Genomic DNA, 21,836 nt, shown 5'->3' on the forward strand with positions numbered 1-21,836 from the left:
TTGAAACTACAAATTCGAGAGTTTTTTACAATCTCGATTCAATTAAGTTTATCCTGTTTTTCACAACGCTGAAAAAACACGATACGTATACGTTTTCTTGCATATGATTTATTTCTACGTCGTTACGTCGAATTGTAACACATTCGTTTCGTGCACGTTATGTTCCTTCGAACGTGCATCGTTGATTTCTCGCATGTAGAATTAAATAGTCGCTGTATGTCGTTATTTCGTTTAATAAATCTCTGTGCATCGAAAAGTATGTACGTGCGTAAACAGTATGCGTATGGAAATGGAACGAAAAACATGTTGCACCAATTGTATCGATTTTCTAACGAGTACATGCGTACGATTCGTTGCTAATATATTTCGGTCTTATTTATGTAACGTTATATGAATAATGATGTACAAAGTATACCGCACGAAAGTATTCAGATTGCTATAACGTACAAAGAAAAAAACAATAGTAGTTTGTAATACTCGCGCATTGAACAAGTGCGGTCGTATTTCGTTGGTAGAGTCGACTGGATTTACGATTAATTTACGAGAGGCATGTGTCAAGATATAATAACATATAAAAGGTACGACTTTACTAAGCATATATATATAGGCAAGGGCGTAGCCAGGGTGGGGCACATGGGGCACTTGTCACCTACTAGTTATTTATAAATAAATATATACTAGAACCCATTTCGTATACAAAAACTAAATAGAGCAAAGTGAGAACAGACAAGCGAGAGAATAAACCTTTATAGACAAATATACATATAAACGAAATTCGTACATAAAATGTATATTGTATTGAAAATTACTAATTAAATTTTAATTTAGCATTTTCGTCCCTTAGACAAAATTCTGACTACGCCATTGCATACAGGATGGTCCATTATGTTTTATACTTTACACGACTGACCTATTTCGTAAAGGTAATCGAACGTAACGTGATACAAGTATTTTCATAAGTATAACAAAAATAATACACAGGGTATCCCAGATTTCAATGGCCAAACTTTGTCAGAATATTCTATAGGACCAAATAAGAAAAAAATAGTCTGTAAACATAGGTCGTTTAAAGCTTTGTTTATGACAAAAATACGAAATAATAAGGGAACAATATTGGACTCATTGATAGAAGTGGGATGCAATGCTAGAATAGATCAGCAATATTTACGTTTAGTCTGTTTACGAGAGCTGTGTTTATTATGCGAAGTTACTAAACACTTTGAAGGTAATTTTCGTCGGTATCATTAGTAAGTTGGATTTCGTACGGAAATGGCTCTATTATTTACGAGTTACGAGTATATAGAATGCACTTCATTTACGATTTATAGAATGGGAATGCTCGAGTTGCTGCGAGGCAAATATCAACTGTCATGGCCGTGTCCACAGTTTAGCCTCCAAGATTGTCCAATGTCGTGTCGCTCGACTTTTATCCGCGGGGAATTTTAAAAGAAAATATGAATTGAACGAGAATAAATTCGCTTAATGAATTAATACGAAAACCTGATGATGCGTTCGATCTATCGAGACAAGATAAAAATGATCATTGTTAATCTAGTATTGTCAAGTATGGTAGATAATTTGGAAAGGAGTTTTAATTATTTGTGGAAGTCCTTTACCACAAAACACGTGTAATTTATGTCTGAAAAAGTTATTGTATAATATAAAAAATAAGCAAGTTATTCCAAGTGACGAAGTTAGATGGGACACCCTGTATATATACTTCAAACGTGATCTTGCTTCACTTCATTTTCTTTGAAGTCGACAGTTACCGGTCACTATCTCGAACCTCGCTAGGTTAATCCTTTTATTCTTCGAACAATATGAGCCTCATAAGCATTTGATCGATATACGTGCACGATGAACTATAGGCGTTTGCTGAAACAATTAATGCTATTGTAGAAATCTTGCACACAGTACACAAGATAGAGAATCCATTTACTGCCATCCTGAACTATTTTACTTAGAATACGTACTCTTGTAAGTCGAAAACAAATGAATGAATGGAGAAACCTATGCTTTCGACGAACGATTAAGAGAAATGTAATATTGTCAGTGTTGGTTGTTCGGATTAATTGACCTTTCACCCTGCTAAGAATTTCAAATCTTAGAATAGAAAGGGTTAAAAGACTGGTACTGTTACTCGGTTCGGTCGGTTTAAACGAAAAAATGCGATGCGACGAATGATCGCGAAAGGTCTCGCATCTTTCTGCGTAAAAGTAAGATACGCGAACGTGAGCCACGGAAGGAAAAAAAACGTTAACAGTTCGCGAATAGTGGGAAAGGGTTAAAGCGTTCGTGCAGTCGAGTGTACGTGGCAAAAGGGGGGTCGTTTCGTGAAATATTGCCGAAGGTGATTCAAAACGTTGCCCAATTCGATGTAGGTAGTTCTGATATTCGGGACGAGTGCGCCAAACGTACTGCACGAGAGAGAGAGATAGGAGACAACGGTTAGAGCGAGAAAGGGGAATACACACGCACGGTAGGCCAGTATAGAGCGGCACGGGCAGCTACGATTGACGGTACTATTTTTCATTAAAACAAGCACCACGGAAATTTCGAAAAATAGGCGCACGCCGCACCACGGTAAGTTGCAAAATCCTCTACGATCCGTTAGTAAACGTTTGTTGCTAACTAACAACGCGTTTTGTTCGCCGTCGATTAACGACGAATTGAAATTGATCACGATGAATTTATGTGCAGGCCTTATAATATTATAACGAAACCATGGAACCTTGCGAGAATCGAATACAAGAGAAAGTGCAAGAAGGAGGTGAGATTAAATTAATAAACGTGACTGAAATTAATTCGCGGTTGTCGTTGGCGCGATTTTTATTATATAACGTCGACGATTGTTTGCGGTAAATTTTACGATTTCTATTATTTCGTAACCTTTTAAAGTTTTTGAACTCTGGTCTCAACTGTCGGTCGGTGATTCCATTATAATGGTGTTTCGTTGCACGTTCACGGTGCTTTTCATTTTTCATTTCGAAAACAATTACCGATGTTTATGCGTGACTCGTTGATAAAACGCGCGAAAGAATTTATTTTCTTTCGTTGATCGTAACATCGTGATAGTGATTCGTTTGTAATCTGCGATAGTGCTTGAAAACGCAGTCTCGAGCAACGTGATATTCGATTCTTTTTTTTTTTTTTTAATCAAACGTTATTGTGTTTTAATTTTCGAATATATTTATATTTGATAAATAAAAATAATTTTTTATATACATGTGTATATATATATATATATTCGGGGAAATTAAGTTTTGGAACAATATTATTATATTTTATTTGCTCCAGTTACAAAATAGATACTGTAATATATTCACAAAAGTATGTGTTTAAGTTAAAAAATATGTTTAATGCACTAATTATTATTTCAAAATTATAATTTGTTGAAATTTTATGTGGTAATTGGTTTTTCAGAATATGGATTTTCTTGGCAAGATTATCTTGATGTTACAAAGAGCGTCGAGGTGCCTCAAATTATGTTTCCTCATGTGGAGCTTACGCTTCAGAGCAGTATCGAAATTGGTATGTCCCTTGAGGTGCCGATTCCAACAAGCTTGGATAAGGAAAACATCAGATATTGGGTGGCTTCCATTGTTATGGCATGCGGTCCTTTGTTGCGATTACGTTATTTTGGGGGTGATGATAGATCACTGGAATTTTGGTTCAACCTTACCAAAGAAGCTGCTCATGAACTTGGCTGGTGTGTGAAAAATAATAAGAAGTTAGAACCACCTGATATTGTACTTCAACGATCACCTAATTGCGTGGAGAAGTTGCCTGAATATTTAACAACAGCTCGGACTGTTCCTACAGAAATGTTGTCAGGGGTTGGTTGCAAACTTGTGAAAAAGTTAACAAAAAAAGAAGCAAATATCGTTAATGTTTAATGTTTTTTCTTTTATTGTCTACACAGGATGGTCTCAGCATGACTGAGAGAATCAAACAAGGCATGAAGGTTGAAGTTAGCGATACACTGCATCCTTACAAATTATGGGTGGCTACGGTAAGAAACAGCAAATACGTTTTATTTAGTTACGGTTTACTTCAAAATTAATGTTCTCTATTTTTTATCACAGATTGTAGAAAATGTAGGTGGACGCCTTCTACTGAGATACGACACCCCCAGTTCATTGAATAAAGATTTTTGGATGTTTTGTACATCAGAGCATCTTCATCCATACGGATTCACGTCTAAATCCGATTCCACTTGGTTTTTAGAACCGCCCAGTTCTATTGTAGACATGCATACGTACGAAGAATGGAAAGATTTATTAGAATCCATACCAAAAAATAACGATCTACCGGAAGAACTATTTCTCAATAACATAGAACATACAAAGCACGAATTTAAAGTTGGCATGAAACTAGAAGCTTTAAGTCCAATTCATCAATCGAAGATATGCCCGGCTACAGTTATAAAAGTATTTGACGATACTTACTTCCTTGTACGTATTGATACGTACGATAAATTGTTAAAAGATATCGATATTGAGACGTGTATGTACAATAGTACAGAAAAAAATACTTGGCTATGCACAGCAGAACATCCGTATATCTTTCCAGTTGGATGGGCAAAGAAAAACAATATTAAGTAAATATAATATTTATTTCTAATATTTCATTTGTATATTTCTATAATCGTGGCTTAACATTTTATTATTTTTCAGAATTGCACAACCAAAAGGTTGGACTACGGAAAAGGACGACTTTGATTGGGACGAATATTTAACAGACACTCAAACGACCGCTGCAGACGAAACGTTATTTTTCGAAAGGCAAAGTGCCACTGATGCAGGCTTCGAATGTGGCATGAGATTAGAAGCAGTTGATCCAGAATGCGAAAACATTATATGCGCTGCACATATTACTAAAATCGTTGACAATCTCTTATGGTTAATGTTAGACAATTATGAAAACACTAGGCCAGAACACATAGTAGATATGCATTCCCTACAAATATTTCCCGTCGGATGGTGTGAATCTAATCATTATCCATTGAAACCACCAAAGGACTATATAGAGCTTTGTAAAAAGCTTCAAACGCCGGTTAAAGACGACAAGAAAAGCAATGTTCTAGATATACCTATATCTGAACCACGCTCGTCGTTATGGTGTCCAAAGATCTATTTCAATTACCGTTGTTTCACGGGACCTATGATCTCCAAAGGGAAATTAGCAACTCTGCCGAAAGCAGTGGGTCCTGGTCCCGTGATTCTAGTTATGAGAGAAGTTTTATCGATGATTGTATCTGTCGGATACAGAAGCGCGCGGATATTGAAAGTGCTTCAATGTGATTCGAAACCAGATCCCGGTTATCATTTGGAAGTTTTGAAGGCAAAGCATAAAAACAATACATATCGTGCCAGCGTAGCTGTCGTCACCTCAGGAGATATGGTGGCTGATTTCTGTAGAAATATCTGCAAGAAACTAATGGTATGCCCAAACTTGTTTGGTCCTCTGTACGTGCCCGAAAACGAATGCCCGGATAAATGCCATAAGACGTCCAAAGCGAAATTCAGTAAGTGACTAAGCATATGAGCTTGTCAGGCGATGATTTAATATTATTGCAGAGTATATGTTAACTTGAAATGGTATTTTATTTTAGCGGCATCGGTGGGTACTGGGAGGAGAGGAAAGCCAAAGGGTTACACAAGTATTATGGTGCAAAAACCAAAGCCGTGGGGCGGTAGACGGAAAAGGAGACGTGGCAGATGGGCAAACAGAGAAAAGGATGCTCAGGACGATTACGACCACGAGGACGAACTGCCATTCATGTCGTTGGATTTAGCGAAACATATATCAGGAATCGAGGAAACTCTCGATGGAAGAGCGCCGCTCTCTGAAATAGATATCATGATCCAGAAAGGTTTGGAGAAGTCGGACAAGTCGGACGAATTTAAAACCGAACCGCCGTCGAGTAACGCGTCGGAAGATTCGGGAAGTTCGTTTAACGACAGAAAGACGAAAGATAGAGGAAGCCCCAACAGTTTGAGTAACAAGCAACATTCGTCGAAGTATAGCCAGAGTAATTCCGTCACCAGGGCAAGTAAGAGAGAACGAGATTGGGATACGAGTATCGAGTCCGATTGCTCGGAAGCGGACGCCGAATACGTCAGAATGCAGAAGAAACAAAGGCGCCCGAAAACGCGGAAGCTGGACTCGAATCCGTTGTTTTGGAGCGTAGACGATGTGTTCAGATACTTGAGAAAAACGAACGACTGCAAAGATATCGCGTACCGGGTTAAACAAGAGGTAAAAAGACAATAATCATAAAGTGGTCGAACGTATTCCATTAACATATTTCATTCAACAGGAAATTGACGGATTGGCGTTTTTATTGTTGAATCTACCGTCTCTGACCCAACACATGAAATTACGAACCAGTTTAGCGATGAAGCTTTGCCGTCACGTGGAACAAGTCAAAGTTACATTCTTTCTACGACACATCAACGAAATAGAACCGGAACAGTATCAAATTGTATAATTTCATTGATTAGAAAAATTAAATTTATTTTTATTATTTATATAGTGTAACATAATGTACTGTGCGAAACAAAATGACATTAAGATGTTAATTGTATGATATAATGACTGAGTGATTTTTAATTTATATAAAAATGCAAGACTGCATTACCATTAAAATAGTGATAGAATATATTTAATCATAGCATGATATATTTAAATTATTTTTGTTATGTTGCAATTTTTGAATGAAATTAAATTGTACCGATTATACATAAAGTTATTAGCCATATACCTAACGCATCGAAGCATGTTCTTTTTCCATAATGTATAAAAAAAATTTGTATACAAAAATTATAATCGTGAATTTTCTCCCATCGTTGGTGTTGCTGTTACTAGCATTTATGTAGTACGAATTCTTTAGAATTTTTATTTACATTCGTAGGCGCAAAATGAACCAAATTTTGATGTAACGCGCAAGTACATTGGCCTAAAATGTACGCTTAAACTGTCGTTTTCGCGTGGCGCAATCTAAATTTGCGACAATATTCCTGCATGCTATGCGCCAGACTGTACTTTTTGAAACATCGCCAAACGGTCTACACTGTAGATAACATTTCAAACAAGAACAAGTTGCTTCAAATATGTCATTTTGTTTAACGTGTACGCTTATGTGCTTCTGTTATAGATACATTTACAATAATTTTGTTTTAAACTTGTAGTCTTTCCTTACAGCGAATGCTAGAACAATTGGTGTATCTTTGAATTATCGAGGAAAAAGGCGAGTTGTACAATTAACAATACGAAAGAATGGAATGGATGGGTTATTACATCCGTAACGAGTGTTGACTTGTTCAATATCCGGTTCATTTCGTAGAATGCATTCTCTTTCGTACGAGTTCTATCAATTGTCGCCAAAAGAAATGGCGCGACGAGGTGCTTTGTAAGCAACGCTAGTTACTTCTCCGTGCGTGGTCCGACGATTACCAAATATGCTTACGGATGTAATTGTTACCATAATTTCTATACGAAGTACACGGATGCCGTGTTTTAGCTGCCCCGAACACGAGGAAGCCCGTTAATTTTGCTGAATGCGCGTGTAACTGTAGCAACATGGCTTGACCTACATTTTTGTTCTAAGCATCCGATCGAACGTTTAAATTTACACAGTCGTATTGCTTATCGCTGCGGGCATTCGCTATTGGCTATACGACGGTATCCTAAAGTTATCTTGTCACAATATTAGTACGACAATGTTACGGACATATTTCCATGCGTCGATATTCCGAGAAAAAGCTGCATGAATACACGTTTACGTGTACAGGGAGATAAAACTGAAACTTCATTGGCATCCGTTCGATCGGAAGTTCTACTACGTTAATAACAGTACTTTTTTTTATAACAGCGTCAGAACGAAACTTGCGAATTAAAAATTATGCGTCGATATTTTCGAATAGCGATATGACGTCGTAAGAATATTTTCATACCTTTATTTTTACAGAGGTTATCAATGAATTACGGAGGGATATCGATAAAGTTCACCGGATAAACTACCGGTATTCTAGGTAACGGTGAAATTATATCAGAAATGGGTAAAATGTGTTTTAAGAAATATTCGAATACCGTACTTATTTCTATTCTTTTTGTGGTCAAATGTTAGAAAGTATACATTCGCAAGTTGTATTCTGCAGCTGTGCAACTGCCAGGGGCGGATCTACGAGCCTTCCTTGAACGGACCAAGGAGGGGCGAAATATGATAGTGTTTTTAAACTTTCATTCGCACAATTTGAAATCTTAATATTTTTGTTCTTGAGGAGTTCGTCTTCCCTCCCTTAGATTCGCTCCCGACAACTACAGAATACTTTTATTCGGTTTCATTTCGATTCATATTTTAATATGGAATATTTCTTTGCAGGTGGCCGTGAAATAAACAACGGTTTCCCCATCGATAGAAGTAGAATTTTGGGTACGAAAGTCATCGTATTCGCACCTCGAAGAATAGATCTAACGTTGCGCCAAGTTACCCTCGTTTAACAGGCGTCACATTTAAAATGTATCACTCTTGTCCCCCTTTCTGCAAAGTGTACGCAGCTGCACTTTAGGATCCTATACATAGCGGCATCGTTTACTCGGAGGGCGCGCCTTTTTCGAATCTAGTGCGACAGATATCTTCGATCTGTCTCGAACATTATTGGCTAAAGGATACTAGCTCCTATAAGGGATCGTTCACATTGCTTGGCGGAATATCTTCCTCTAAGAAGGTATTCTAGTCTCACATTTTCGAAAAATTGATTCTCTTTGTTTTACATTTGTAACTTCTTAAAAACGTGGTGTTAAAACGTCGAGCAAGGGACGTTCATTAAAAATGACAGTAGGAATTATTTAACACTAGATTTACGAGCATTGATACCTCTCACGTTGACGATTATCTTAAAATACGATTTTTCTTTTAATTAGAATATGTATTCATGCCATTGCATCAATGAAATTCAACATAAGTTGTTAAAAAATAATATTTACGTGTTCTGCAATTCTAAATATGAGTTCCGTAAAGCTAGTGTTAAGATTCCAAAAAAAGTCCGGTCGCAGTGTGAACGATCCTTAACGCTCGTAAAGGTGTAACGGTGTGAAGCGAATCAGTGTGCCCGCGGCGTCGAGTGGTGGGGATGTAGCTGTATTGTACATGCAACGTGCACATTTACAGCAGTACAGTACCGTACGGCGCGTCACCGTGTGCGAGTCAGTGGTTTTTCGATGATGCCTTGGTGATGACGGGACATTAACGTTCGAACGGTTCCCAAAAAAAAGTGGAGATAGGTGAGCTACTCGTTAGTGACCGAAGAATTGACCGCTGTGACGCAAAACGAGGTATCGCCCGTGAAAATTCGTGAAACGAACGGGAACAGCGTCGGCGATCAATGTTGGTTCGCGGGTGTGACCGTTCGTTTGCCCAGCCCCGTGTGTGCTCCCTTTTTCTTTTTCCCTTTTGGTTACCCGCGGGGAAATCCGTTTTCCGACCGACGACCGATCGATACGATTTCCTGGAACGTTCGTCGACCGATCAAAACGGATCGTAACGATACATTTAGCTCGAGCTAAAGGCTCTTGAGTATTCGCTCGCGATGTTGTGATTTCGAAGGACGACTACGGTGAGATCATCGTGACACCATCACCTGTGCACGACCCGAGAAGCAATTCCGGTTTACCGTGTATCCGTTTCTGCTTTTCTCTTTTTTTGTACCTTTTTCTAGTCTCGTCTCGAGAAATTGACCCTGCGTTTCTGAATCATGTCCGGGTACGATTGACCGGGCACGCTGACACATGTCCAATTTATAAGTTTGCCCGTCGGTTTTTTTTGCCGCGGAGAGCACGCCCATTTTTCGCGTCTCCATTGGCAACTGTCGTCTTGTAACATTCTCACGGAATTTGAAAAACTCGACGATTACCAATAATTCCGGAACGAATCGTATATTCGTTTCAACACCACGGTGGTATTGAATTTTAGCTGTTCAGACTTACGACTCGACGTATCATTTAATCTTGAATCGATCAGTTTTATTGTTTTCAGATTTATTGAGAATAAAAGTGTAGAATTATTTTGAAACAACTTTTAAATATGTTAGTCTTTGTGTTGTTTCATCAACTTCTGGAGGAATATTGAACAACTTAATATAGCTTGAATAACAATATTTTTCCACTTCACAGAGATTGTTGTAAATAAGATTAATACCAATGTCAATAAACACTGATAAGGCTCTGTCTAAACTATGTTTAATAGGTTCTTCGGTAGGTTATTCGAGTTTAGAAACTACAAATTTAAAACATTTCTTTGACCATTCAAATATGAAAGACTGAAATGGTACGACCTGGATAATATAAATCTTTGATCATTTATTTCTTCGTATCTAAGAAACTTCTATTTCATTTGTACGTGGTGCATTCCAATTCATTTTGATTACAATAATAATACTGCAGTATCTACAGCCGATTTCAATAAGTATTTAAATGAAATTAATGTTCCTAGTGATTTATCTAGTAAAGAAAATGGAGATAATTCCGAATTACAAGTAGCTTCATTTAAAATTGAAACATACAATCCAGAGTTCACTCAAATGTAAATGTATTTGTTCATAAAAAATTAAGTTTTTTGTTGAACTCTCGGCATTCGACGCGAAATACACGAAATATGAAAAACTGTAACCGAAATCGATAGAGACTAGAACCGATGTGTCTGTAACAGTTATGAGTCATAACTCCCGACATATTTTGGGTTTCACAATTAGTTTAATTCAGAAACAGTTAATTTCGGGACCGTATCAACCATTGATACACATTTTCGATTTATTTATTTTTTTAATTCATTTGAAACTGCTAAATTTCAAATTCCAAAACCGACTGTGCAACATTCCGATTCGTACGCATAGTATGATGTCATTCGAATAAAAAAAAAAAATAAAAACGTCACTTACGAATGTGAATAGGGGTTTGCAAGTGCCGTCGTAATGATTTCATTCGTCGGGTTCATTTGAACCGTGAAGTTTGAAAAGATGAATTTCCGGTTGCAATGTAGCGGCGCTCGGAATGGGAAAATTTATTTTCCCATTCAGACACTGATTTATCATCGAAATAACTGGTCGATGGATTAAATATTGAAAACAAACGCTTCACGGTGTTCTCATTCGTCGTCTGTCATTCGAATGAAACGCTAAACTAATTATTACCCACAATTTTATTCGCACGAATTTAACAGTTTTATTCGTTGGCCGCGAATAAAATTTGATCGACTCTGTCGGTATTTGGATCGAAATTCGATTTCAAACGTTAGATTCGAATTTACAGGCGCTTCTAAACTTTTATTTTCTAACATTTTCAGGGAGTTATTCTTCTATTTCTAGATCAAGAAAATACCCGCCAATCATGAAGCTCATCGTGTGCATTATCTCAACACTGGTACTGCAAGCATTGGCTATAAGTGAGTGTAATTTCGTTGTCGTGTTTCATATCGGTCAGGATAAATTTCGAGCAACACTTGTTGCTGATCTATGAGCATAACAATTTGTGATTTTTAATTATAGTTCACGTCCTGGACGTTATAGGAGGTGAAAATTATAGCAATTGCCAAAAACAAATTTTAGATAGTTATTGCTTACTCCAAATTTATAGTGTTCGGCCATCCCTGGGAAAAATTTTAATGAGGGATTCTAGAAGCCAAAATAAGACGAAAATCAAGAATACCAATTTGTTGATGGAGGCTTCGTTAAAAAGTTATTAACGTTTAAAGTTCCGACCTTTCTGAATTTTTTTCACGAAAATGCGTAAGATTTCAGGCATATGTCTATTGACCAAAAATGATTGAAATTGTGCCCCGCAAACGAAAATAATTTTTTCAGAACGATTTGAAAATTTTCATTTTTGCCGAAAAATTTGTCTACCTTTCTAAATTTTTTTCTCGAAAATGCGCAAGATTTCGGGGGTATGTCTATTCACCAAAAATGATTGTAATTGACCCCTGCAACCGAAAATAATTTTTCCAGAACGATTTGAAAATTTTGAATTTAATTGTTAATAACTTTTTAACGAAGCCTCCACCAACAAATTGGTATTCTTGATTTTCGTCTTATTTTGGCCTCTAGAATCCCCCATTAAAATTTTTCCCACGGCTGGCCGAACACCCTGTATATATACAAATTTAGCATTAAACAATTATATTGTACATACGTGTAAAATGCTTATAGGCATTATTTCAAATGAGACAGCACCATTTGTGTCTTAGGATATGCAAGGAGATACTTTTTGCTTTTCTTATTTCTTTTAACATTTCTTATGTCAAATGAATTTTTTAGCATAATTATAATGCATTAAATTAAGGGCTTCTTTCTGTTAGTTTGAGAAAATATTTTTTTCCTTTAGTAGCCATTGAAATGATTTAATTTATTCTGCTTTTCGTTTCCAAATATTATAATTTATCGTTGCGTAATGCAAACATTGTTACGCGCGTACAATTGTGTTATTTCGAAGTGTATCGATTATATATGTTTGCCGTTTGTATCTTCCATTAGTCCAATCTCCACCACGGATATCCAAACAACCCCCGACAGACGAGCAGTTATTTCAAGTGGCTCAAGCAAACATTAACGAGAATGACAAACCATTTTTAATTGAATGTGAAGCAGAAGGAGAACCTGCTCCAAGGTAAAGTACATCCCATTAAAAAATAAATAAAACATGCTTCTTTCCTCTTGCAAACAATATTATTCTTCACAATTATTTACAACCAGTTCAAACAGATTCCTTCTCAGCTCCATTTTAACTTCTGTAAGTTGTAAGGAAATAATAGTCTTACAGGAAGTACTAATTATTAGATGGAGCATTAAGATCACATTAATTAAGATCACATTTTCCTACAAAATTCCTGTCCTCCAAAGAAGCCAGAGTAATTGAATGTGAAACAGAAGTAAAGTACATCCCATTAAAAAATAAATAAAACATGCTTCTTGCCTCTTGCAAACAAAATTATTCTTTACAATTATTTAGAACCAGTTCAACCAGATTCCTTCTCAGCTCCATTTTAACTTCTGCAAGTTACTTGTAAGGAAATAATAGTCTTACAGGAAGTACTAATTATTAGATAGTGAGGCATTAAAGTCACATTTTCCTACAAAATTTCATTCGTGTAGTTTCATTGCACTTGTATGTAAGTGCACTATCTCTGTCCTCCAAAGAAGCCAGAGTAACTGGTCTTAATTACCAGGATGACCTCATAGCCTTAGGGGGTATAAAGTTACCAGTACCGATAAAGATACCTTACTTGTGGTGTGAATTGTAGATGCATGGGAGTGGTCACTAAAGCAAAATAGATAATATTGATATCATATAATTTGTTTTTGTTTTCAAACGGTATTTATGGAACTCTGGTTGTATTATTTTTATAACGGTGATCCTAACATTCAGCAATCGTTACTGAATATTGAAAGGATAAAAAACGAATGAACCTTCTAATATATACTTAAATTTTGTTTAGATACCGATGGATCAAGAATGGAAAGAACTTCGAGTGGCCAGCGTACGACGATCGTATCTCCCAACAACCAGGTAGAGGTACACTGGTGATCTCGAGACCTCGCGACGAAGATCTAGGCCAGTACCAGTGTTTCGCGGACAACGAATGGGGAACAGCGACGTCTAATTCGGTTTTCGTCCGCAAAGCCGAATTGAACTCTTTCAAGGATCAGAATCCTATAAGTCTGGATGCGAACGAAGGGCAACCGTTTAAATTGACGTGCCAACCGCCAGATGGTTGGCCAAAACCGAATGTCTATTGGTTGATCCAGGATACCGCCGGTGGCATAAAATCAATCAACAATTCGCGAATGACGTTAGATCCCGAAGGGAACCTTTGGTTCAGCAACGTCACTAGGAACGACGCTTCCGACGATTTTTACTACGCGTGCGCAGCGACGTCCGTATTCAGAAACGAATATAAATTGGGCAACAGAGTTCTGTTGAATGTGATCTCCTCGGGGATGTCGTCGAGCCAGAACAAGCACGAGCCCGTTAAACAATACGTCAGTAGGAAGAACGAGGTTGCCTTGCGCGGTAAAAAGATCGAATTGTATTGCATATACGGTGGTACACCATTGCCGCAGATAATATGGAGTAAAAACGGCGAAGTGATCAGAACGAACGATAGAATAACGCAAGGGAATTATGGTAAATCGTTGATAATAAAACACGTCAATTTCCAAGACGAGGGATCGTATACCTGCGAAGCGTCGAACGGAGTGGGAGACGCGAAGTCGTATTCTATAAATCTGCAAGTAATGGCAGTGCCATTTTTCACCATCGAACCCGAAATAATAAACGCAGCCGAGGATGAGACCGTCGAATTTAAGTGCGCGGCCAGCGGTGTACCGCTTCCGGAAATAAAATGGATCCATAATGGGAAACCGATATCGGAGGCACCGCCGAATCCGCGTAGGAAAGTAACGTCAAACTCTATTATCATCGAAAATCTGACGAAGAAAGACACGGGAAATTACGGCTGCAACGCGACGAACTCGTTAGGTTACGTATACAAAGACGTTTACGTAAATGTTTTAGCTTTGGAACCCGAAATTACCCAACCGCCGCAAGATATATCCACGGTGGACGGGAAACCGGTCAGGATTACTTGTCGCGTGTTTGGGGCGCCAAAACCAGCCGTTAAATGGGTTAGAAACGGTCAAGAATTAACTGGGGGCCGGTACAAGACTTTAGAATCCGGTGATCTGGAAATCGATAATGTAATATTCCTGGACGCTGGTACCTATACATGCCACGCGTCCAATAAATTCGGAGAAGTCGAGGCTACCGGTAATCTAATAGTAAAGGAGCACACGAGAATCACGGACGAGCCGGAGGATTACGAAGTCGCGGCAGGTTCTACAGCAACCTTTAGGTGAGTAAACGTTTTTACATACTGCGATCTTTCCAACCCTATGTGCAGCAATCAAGACTAACGAATGTTATTTATTCAGGTGTAACGCTGTCACAGATTCGAGTTTGACGCTAACGATTGATTGGTTGTGCAACGGCGAACCCATCGATTTCGAGATGGAACCACGATTCATACGGAGCACCGATTACTCGTTAATGATCACAAAGACAACCGAGTTAGATTCCGGTACTTACACGTGCGTCGCTCGCACCGAATTGGACCAGACTAGAGCACAAGCAACGCTAACCGTTCAAGATGTGCCGAATTCACCAAAATTACTTAATATAGTTTGCATGGCATCCGAGGCTTCTGTACATTGGACTCCCATGGGCGATAATAGAGCTCCAATTTTAAGATACACCATCCAACACAACACTACTTTCACGCCGGATACTTGGGAAGTATCCAAGGATTCTGTACCAGCCACCGAGCAGACATACGTTGTGCCAATGACGCCTTGGGCTAACTACACCTTCCGTGTATTAGCGTGGAATAAGATTGGTAAGAACAACTTTACTCGCAAACTTTGGGGACCGTGTGATACTTAACAAATTCATGAGCGACATGTAGACGAATATTTTAATGTTGCACGGTAGGTCCGTCGTTACCCTCGCCGCACAGCGACGTGTGCACCACGTTACCGGACGTTCCGTACAAGAATCCTGATAACGTGATCGGTAAAGGGTCCAGTCCGCAAAATCTCGTTATCTCTTGGACAGTCATGCCACAAATAGAACACAATGCGCCTAAATTCATGTACAGAGTGTATTATAAACGGGATATACCAGGAGAGAAATGGACCATAGAGGACATAAACGATTGGAAAAAGAATACTTTGGTCGTAGACAATCAACCCACTTACCAGAAATACAAGATTAAAGTCGTGGCTATAAACGAAAAGGGAGAATGCAGAGTCGCGCCCACCGAAGTGACTGGATTCTCTGGAGAAGATGGTGAGTTAATTTATTCATAACCACTCGACTTGGTTCCAGCGCTAGAACTAAAACTATTGTTAACGTTACAGTTCCGTTGCAAGCGCCGAGTAACTTTACGTTGAAGCAAGTAAAGTCGAGCACGATCGCGCAATTTTCGTGGAATCCAGTTCCCGAGGAATCGGTACGCGGCGAATTACAAGGGTATAAAATACAAACGTGGACAGAGCGGGACGGTGAGAAAGGAATGCGGGAAATCGACATAAGGGGCGGCCACAGGACGCACGCGTTGGTGAACAAATTCGTCCCGTTCAGCAAGAACTATGTTCGAATACTGGCGTACAATGGCCGGTAATGGAAACTAAAATATTTATTTTTATTTTTATTTACAGCAATCCTGTAATGTCAATGATTTGTTTCAGCTATGCCGGGCCACCTTCCGAAACCTTGAGCTTCGACACGCCAGAAGGTGTCCCGGGAACAGTTCTCAGTTTCGAGGCATACCCAATGGGTTCCAGCGCGTTGTTTCTAGTCTGGACGAAACCCGCGGAGCCAAACGGCATTCTAACCGGATACAGAATCTATTACCATGTTGTAAATGGGACAAGATTGGGGCCTCTGTTAGAAAGGAAACCACACGTCTCGGATCCGGAAGCTACAAGTGCGAAGTTGGCGACGTTGGCGCCCGATACGAAATATCGTATTCATATTCGAGCGACGACGAAAGTTGGCGAAGGGAACGAGTACGTTATTATTTGATAAACAAAATTTTTAAAAATACTGTACACTAAATGTCGCCTCGTTTTGCAAAATGTTTTTAGCTACTTCATCGAACAAAAAACGCGTACATCCCAACACCCGGACGTGCCGCATTTCACGTGGGAGACTATTCCAAAAGAGAACGGATACTCGAACGTGCGGATTATTTGGCAGCTGAATCTCAACGGGAACCCGGGAAGTCATTTCTTTGTCAAGTACAAGCTCAGGGGCGAAACGATATCTCGCGAAACGGATCCGGAGTATCACTCGAACACGATTGAGATTCGCGGGCTTCAAAGTGGCGAGGTGTACGTGATGTCCATAGTCGCCGTGGACGGGATTTATTTCAAAGAAAGCGAACAGCAGGAAGTGGAAACGAGCAGCGAAGGGCCCATTATCCAACCTAAAGAGAACGTCGCGACCGCTGGATGGTTTATAGGAATGATGCTGGCAATTGCCTTCCTTCTCTTGGTACTTATAATCGTCTGTGTCATCAAACGTAACAGAGGCGGGAAATACGCGGTACATGAAAGAGAATTGGCTGCTGGACGCGGTGACTATCCAGAGGAGGGCGGTTTTCACGAGTATTCCCAACCACTGGACACGAAGTCAGCGGGCGGACGCGCGTCTTTGGCATCGTCTTCCCATCAAGACGGAAAGCATCCTGAATCTGACACCGACTCGATGGCGGAGTACGGGGAGGGCGATACAGGTCAGTTTAAAATATAATAAAGGTCAATTTGTACTCGGTTAATGGAGTAATAAGGCAATTCAGGTATGTATCATTATATTTTTAGTAGCGTGTGCACATGTGCACTAGTTCCCACGTACATGCAACCGGAAGCACGGTTAGAGAAGTTTATGTTGAACGATATTTTTTTTTTATTTACGTTACAAGAATTTATATTTGCCACCCACGTACATTTTCAGTTACGCTTGTTTAATTACTGGCCTGGTTGGACTATATTTTAATTAAAAAGCCATTGTCCTACCAGTAAATATTGATTCATATATTATTACCCTTGTACAGCATTTTAATTTTTATTATATTATGTTCTCCATTTTTTTTCTTTTTGCTTTATCGGCCAATTTAATGCAGAAGGTATGAACGAAGATGGATCATTCATTGGTCAGTATGGTCGGCACCGTAAACCAGAACCAAACTCACAAGCATTTGCCACGTTAGTTTAAGGTAGGCCATACGACGCTTCTATACAAGAATACCATTACTGTCGGTCTCAGCATGGGCGAAATTGTAATTTAAAATGTGCAGTTGGAAATTTGAATCGTCATTCTGTTGAAGGACGTTTCACGGAGGATGGTTCTTTCATTGGACAATATGGGCCCAAGGGTAGACCGGAGGAAACGCCGCCCATTCCAAGCGGCACTATGGCCACATACGTGTAACCTCTGCCATTATCTCATTCAAGCCGCGTAAAAATTGTTTTCTTGTCGAAAGTAAGGGCTCCAGTTCTTGCTAGCCGCAGCAGCTCTGCTATGCACCTTGCGCTGGGCGCAATGTCCAACACTATACTGCCAATTAGACTTTGGTTTTGGGTTTTATAGTTTACGTAGAAAGATAGGTGAATGTTTCTATGTCGACTCGAAGCAAGGACTATACAAACGTAATCCGAATACTCATTCCTCCAAAACGTTTCATGTTAGTTTAGACACCGTTGTTCGAATGTCCGGGCGATTTTTTAATATTCGAAAGACACTCGATCTGCGATAAATTCATCGATCGTACGTGTTACGTGAATCGCGAGTACCGTTTGTTAATTGACCAGAAATTAGTTACGAGTAACAAGTTTGTTGATGATCTTTGACTAATTATAAAACCCAAAGACGATAGGTGTCTCATAGCGTGCAAGCTATTTATGGACATAATATAGTAGAAAGTATTCTAGCATCGACCGAAACATTTAACAAGGCCAGATTGAAACCAGACACTACCAGCTTATCACAGGGTATACGAGTTATGTTTATATTGTTCTAAGTATGTACGACATAAAAGCGTGTGATGCACTTTTGAGGCTGCATATAGGATCGCGTCTTTCGAGAACGAAAAGATAATCAACGTCGATAGTTCGAGTTACACAAAAAGTAGTTAGATTGGTGTTACTTATATGCAATCTTGAAAACTGAAGGACTGATATCGAGAACGGTGTCGCAATCTGGCCTCGACTGATTCTAATTTTAACTTAAAAAATAATTAAAAAAAAAAAAAAAAAACGATTGTTCTAAGGAACTTTAGATGCAATCAATTTTTACTCTGCCGACAGAGGGCCAAATATAATGAATCAGTGACTATCTACAATTATCGTGCACTCGCACTTTCATTAACGATACACGAACGACAAAAATATATGAAAGATATTATTATTACTATGATATTAAAAGGAACATTGTACATGCACTACAGTAGTTAAAGGAAAAAGAAAATGTCACATGGCCTCTAATTGTTGCTTTTTGTATGTGAAACGTGCTTTAGCTGAAAACGAAAGTCCTTTTATTTTTATGAATGTTTACTTTTCCTTTTTTGGTAATTTTATTATAATCCATTGAATATAGGATATTGATTATTTAATATATAAAATATTAAATATATAGAGACATATATTGATTATTAATTAATGCTTAGAGTCTTAAAAGAATGCGATCACAAGGAGCAGCTATTATTACGTTTTAGTATATAAAGTGTTATGAAATCATAGATAATTCGTTGATTTCTTCGAGAGTAAATGTACGTTTTATTTACTGTATTAAGTTTAGCATATTCAATGCAATGTACAGGTTGTCTGCAAAAGTGTCGCAAGCAAATATGTCAGGTACAAAAACAAGAAAAGGTACAAAGTATAGAATACTTATAATACATGCGCGCGTAAAGTTCGTAAAAATGTATATGATATTTCCAAAAGGATACGCACCTCTCAAGCTTATCAAAATGACAAACCGCATAGTAAATTATTCTGTCCAATTTCTTTCGAAAGCTCTATTGGGTGCCATCGTTGAAAAAAAAAAAAATCGTTTGGCGAAAACTTACACGTTTCGAGAAATATTTGTCAGGGTCTTTTTTGCCGATTATCCTGTACAAATGGCTTGGACGTCACGTAATTTTTACGAACTCTATATATATGTACACACATACCTATATAGGCGCCTACAAAGAAAAAGAAAATGACGTATTGTAAATTAACGAAAACAATAATTTATTGTAAAGATACCGAAGTATATAAAAATGGGGGGAAAAAAAGCGCAGAGACATATATGTAATATATTAGAGTGTCATTTATTGTAAACTTGTATTAAATTATATTTCCATGGGTAAGCATCGACGTCCAAGTCAGTTATAAGCGTACGCAGTTATGTTTCAATGTATTTTTCTAATCGTACTATCTTCTGTATATTTTCGAAGTGTCTAAATCGCGTCCTCTATGATTCTCTAATCTCCTAGCTGGATGAAACACGTGGCAACTTATGTGAACTTCCAATAACTTTCGTACGTGTAACTGGTGTTTTGATACTTTTTAATATATTTTGATACATTTTTTCTTTATTATTTGCATTAATTGTTATATACGTGATAGACTTTCGTTTTGTATTCACGATAGAAACCCGAGAAGCGTTCAAGCACGAATCTCGTATTTTGGATCTGATCTTTTTTTTTTTTCTTTTTTATCGATGTTTATGAACAATTTAATTTAGACCGTCGACGTAGCACACATTTACATAACGGTATGATGTACGACTTTTTACAAAGCAGCGTTCATTTTACAACGACGGGACGGCACATGTCCATATATATGTCAAAGAATAACGTATTAGAAGAAAACAAGAAACGAAATACACTCGTTCGAACATGTGCGCGCCTATCGTGCTAACCTTTTCATTGTACATTATCTTATTACTATTAAGATACTAATGTGTATCCCGACGGAAAGGTGCACAAAGATCGACGACGAGCGAGGCGCGTTCTTGTACATATTTCCGGGCGGGTATCGTCGTTTCAATATTTTTTCTACGAAGTAGAGACTGCAGAGTTTAGAGACCCGGTCGAAGGTTCTTTCATCTCCTCGTAGCGCAACGAGTCGCGTTGCGCAAGCATTATGTTACTAATGTTATGTAAAAATTTAATCGATTCGCCTTAAGTTCCGACCGTTTATCAGCGATTACGATAACGCGCATTCCATCGCCTGTGTAACATCTCTCCCATGTCAATAAAAAGATGATGAATAAAATAAATAAAAATATATATACCAACTGGGCGATCGTTCGTCCGCGTTTGCGTGTCCGTCCTTGTCTCGATCGGGATCAGCACTTCAAAAATTACGTCAAAACACTTGGGAATTGCAATGTACTATTCAGTGATGACTTGATGGCCAGGCACGCTGATTGGCCGTAGCGTAACAGCGACGCCTACTGTCACACGCATTGTCATTATTGGCTGAGCCGCTCACAACTATAATTCCATCGCCTGACAAAGAACGTGAACAAAACGCATATGGACAAACTGAGAGGCATTGGCGTAACCGACGCTCAAAATACTAGCCGTGAATAGGAGAAAAAAGTATCTCTCGTTTATCGGTTATGGAGACCCTACTACTATGCAACGTGACGTCAGAGCGTTTCTCTCCTTGCCTTTGCCCCGTTTAGTTTGTCATCAAGTCATCTCTGTATAGTAGATTCGATGCGATTCGAAGTTCCACCGCTGGTGGCAGTAAATGGGTCCTTTACCCTAGCGACAGTATCCTGGAACGCAACAGTCGTGATCTCTCGCGGGACAATGATGGACCATAGTCGAATCCACGGCAATCTGTCAGTATTTTCAATACCGATCGCCGAAGGTCATCGAAAGATAAGATAAAAAGTAACGAAGGACCCCCCGCGGTCGCGGAGTCCTGGCTGCATCGTTCTCGAGGACGGCCGGGCCCCTCTGTTCCACAGGAGCGCGTTCGATCGGCCAAGCAAGAGAGCCGCGCGGACAGAAGTCGAACGAGATGTGACCGATAATGTAATTATGCGGGACAGGTTTTTTGTGCCGGTACTCTAACTTGATCTCTCGTGAGTCGTTCGCTCCCTCTTTTCTACCTGATCGTCTCTCTCCGTCTCCATCCTTCGCTTCCTTTCTTCTAGCATTATCCTTATTCGTCTTATTCCGTCTACCCCCCCTCTACCAGTTCCCGCCCATTTCTCTTTCC

The 21,836-nt window shown here is 38.9% G+C and overlaps 2 protein-coding genes across 12 annotated transcripts; both read left to right on the top strand.

Annotated features, from left to right (window-relative positions):
* The first annotated feature begins 418 nt into the window (after nt 1-418).
* Nucleotides 419-6,772, top strand: LOC143350415 (scm-like with four MBT domains protein 2). Of its 3 annotated transcripts, XM_076782554.1 has the most exons (9): nt 419-578; nt 2,382-2,583; nt 2,701-2,770; nt 3,424-3,836; nt 3,923-4,012; nt 4,086-4,600; nt 4,677-5,527; nt 5,615-6,261; nt 6,323-6,772. In XM_076782554.1, exons 3-9 carry the CDS (start codon nt 2,725-2,727, stop codon nt 6,491-6,493), a joined length of 2,733 nt encoding a protein of 910 aa, XP_076638669.1. In that variant the 5' UTR covers nt 419-578; nt 2,382-2,583; nt 2,701-2,724; the 3' UTR covers nt 6,494-6,772. The 3 variants fall into 3 exon arrangements, with proteins under 3 accessions (XP_076638669.1, XP_076638670.1, XP_076638672.1); XM_076782555.1 differs by lacking the exon at nt 419-578 and having other exon boundaries at nt 2,256-2,583; XM_076782557.1 differs by lacking the exons at nt 419-578; nt 2,382-2,583; nt 2,701-2,770 and adding an exon at nt 3,280-3,330.
* A 1,648-nt stretch (nt 6,773-8,420) lies between these two features.
* On the top strand, nt 8,421-20,898 carry Nrg (Neuroglian). 9 transcript variants are annotated; one of them, XM_076781377.1, is made up of 11 exons: nt 9,166-9,288; nt 11,345-11,443; nt 12,531-12,663; nt 13,493-14,908; nt 14,988-15,448; nt 15,544-15,900; nt 15,972-16,230; nt 16,302-16,622; nt 16,701-17,350; nt 17,741-17,830; nt 17,942-20,898. In XM_076781377.1, the coding sequence occupies exons 2-10, from the start codon at nt 11,389-11,391 to the stop codon at nt 17,827-17,829; spliced, it is 3,741 nt and encodes a 1,246-aa protein (XP_076637492.1). In that variant the 5' UTR covers nt 9,166-9,288; nt 11,345-11,388; the 3' UTR covers nt 17,830; nt 17,942-20,898. The 9 variants fall into 9 exon arrangements, with proteins under 9 accessions (XP_076637490.1, XP_076637492.1, XP_076637491.1 ...); XM_076781376.1 differs by having other exon boundaries at nt 9,167-9,288; nt 17,738-17,830; XM_076781375.1 differs by lacking the exons at nt 9,166-9,288; nt 17,741-17,830 and adding an exon at nt 8,421-8,437 and having other exon boundaries at nt 11,367-11,443.
* Nucleotides 20,899-21,836: the final 938 nt, after the last annotated feature.

This window comes from Colletes latitarsis, chromosome 14, assembly GCF_051014445.1.
Source record: "Colletes latitarsis isolate SP2378_abdomen chromosome 14, iyColLati1, whole genome shotgun sequence".
In the NCBI taxonomy this organism is placed as follows: Eukaryota; Metazoa; Arthropoda; class Insecta; order Hymenoptera; family Colletidae; genus Colletes; species Colletes latitarsis.

Coding starts and splice junctions, on each gene's coding strand:
- LOC143350415 (XM_076782554.1), top strand. CDS start 2,725: ATGGAACCTTGCGAGAATCGAATACAAGAGAAAGTGCAAGAAGGAG. Junction 4,601..4,676: donor GCAAAGAAAAACAATATTAA/GTAAATATAATA, acceptor ATTATTTTTCAG/AATTGCACAACCAAAAGGTT. Junction 6,262..6,322: donor CGTACCGGGTTAAACAAGAG/GTAAAAAGACAA, acceptor TTCATTCAACAG/GAAATTGACGGATTGGCGTT.
- Nrg (XM_076781375.1), top strand. CDS start 11,389: ATGAAGCTCATCGTGTGCATTATCTCAACACTGGTACTGCAAGCATTG. Junction 12,664..13,492: donor GAAGGAGAACCTGCTCCAAG/GTAAAGTACATC, acceptor AATTTTGTTTAG/ATACCGATGGATCAAGAATG. Junction 16,623..16,700: donor AAAGTTGGCGAAGGGAACGA/GTACGTTATTAT, acceptor AAATGTTTTTAG/CTACTTCATCGAACAAAAAA.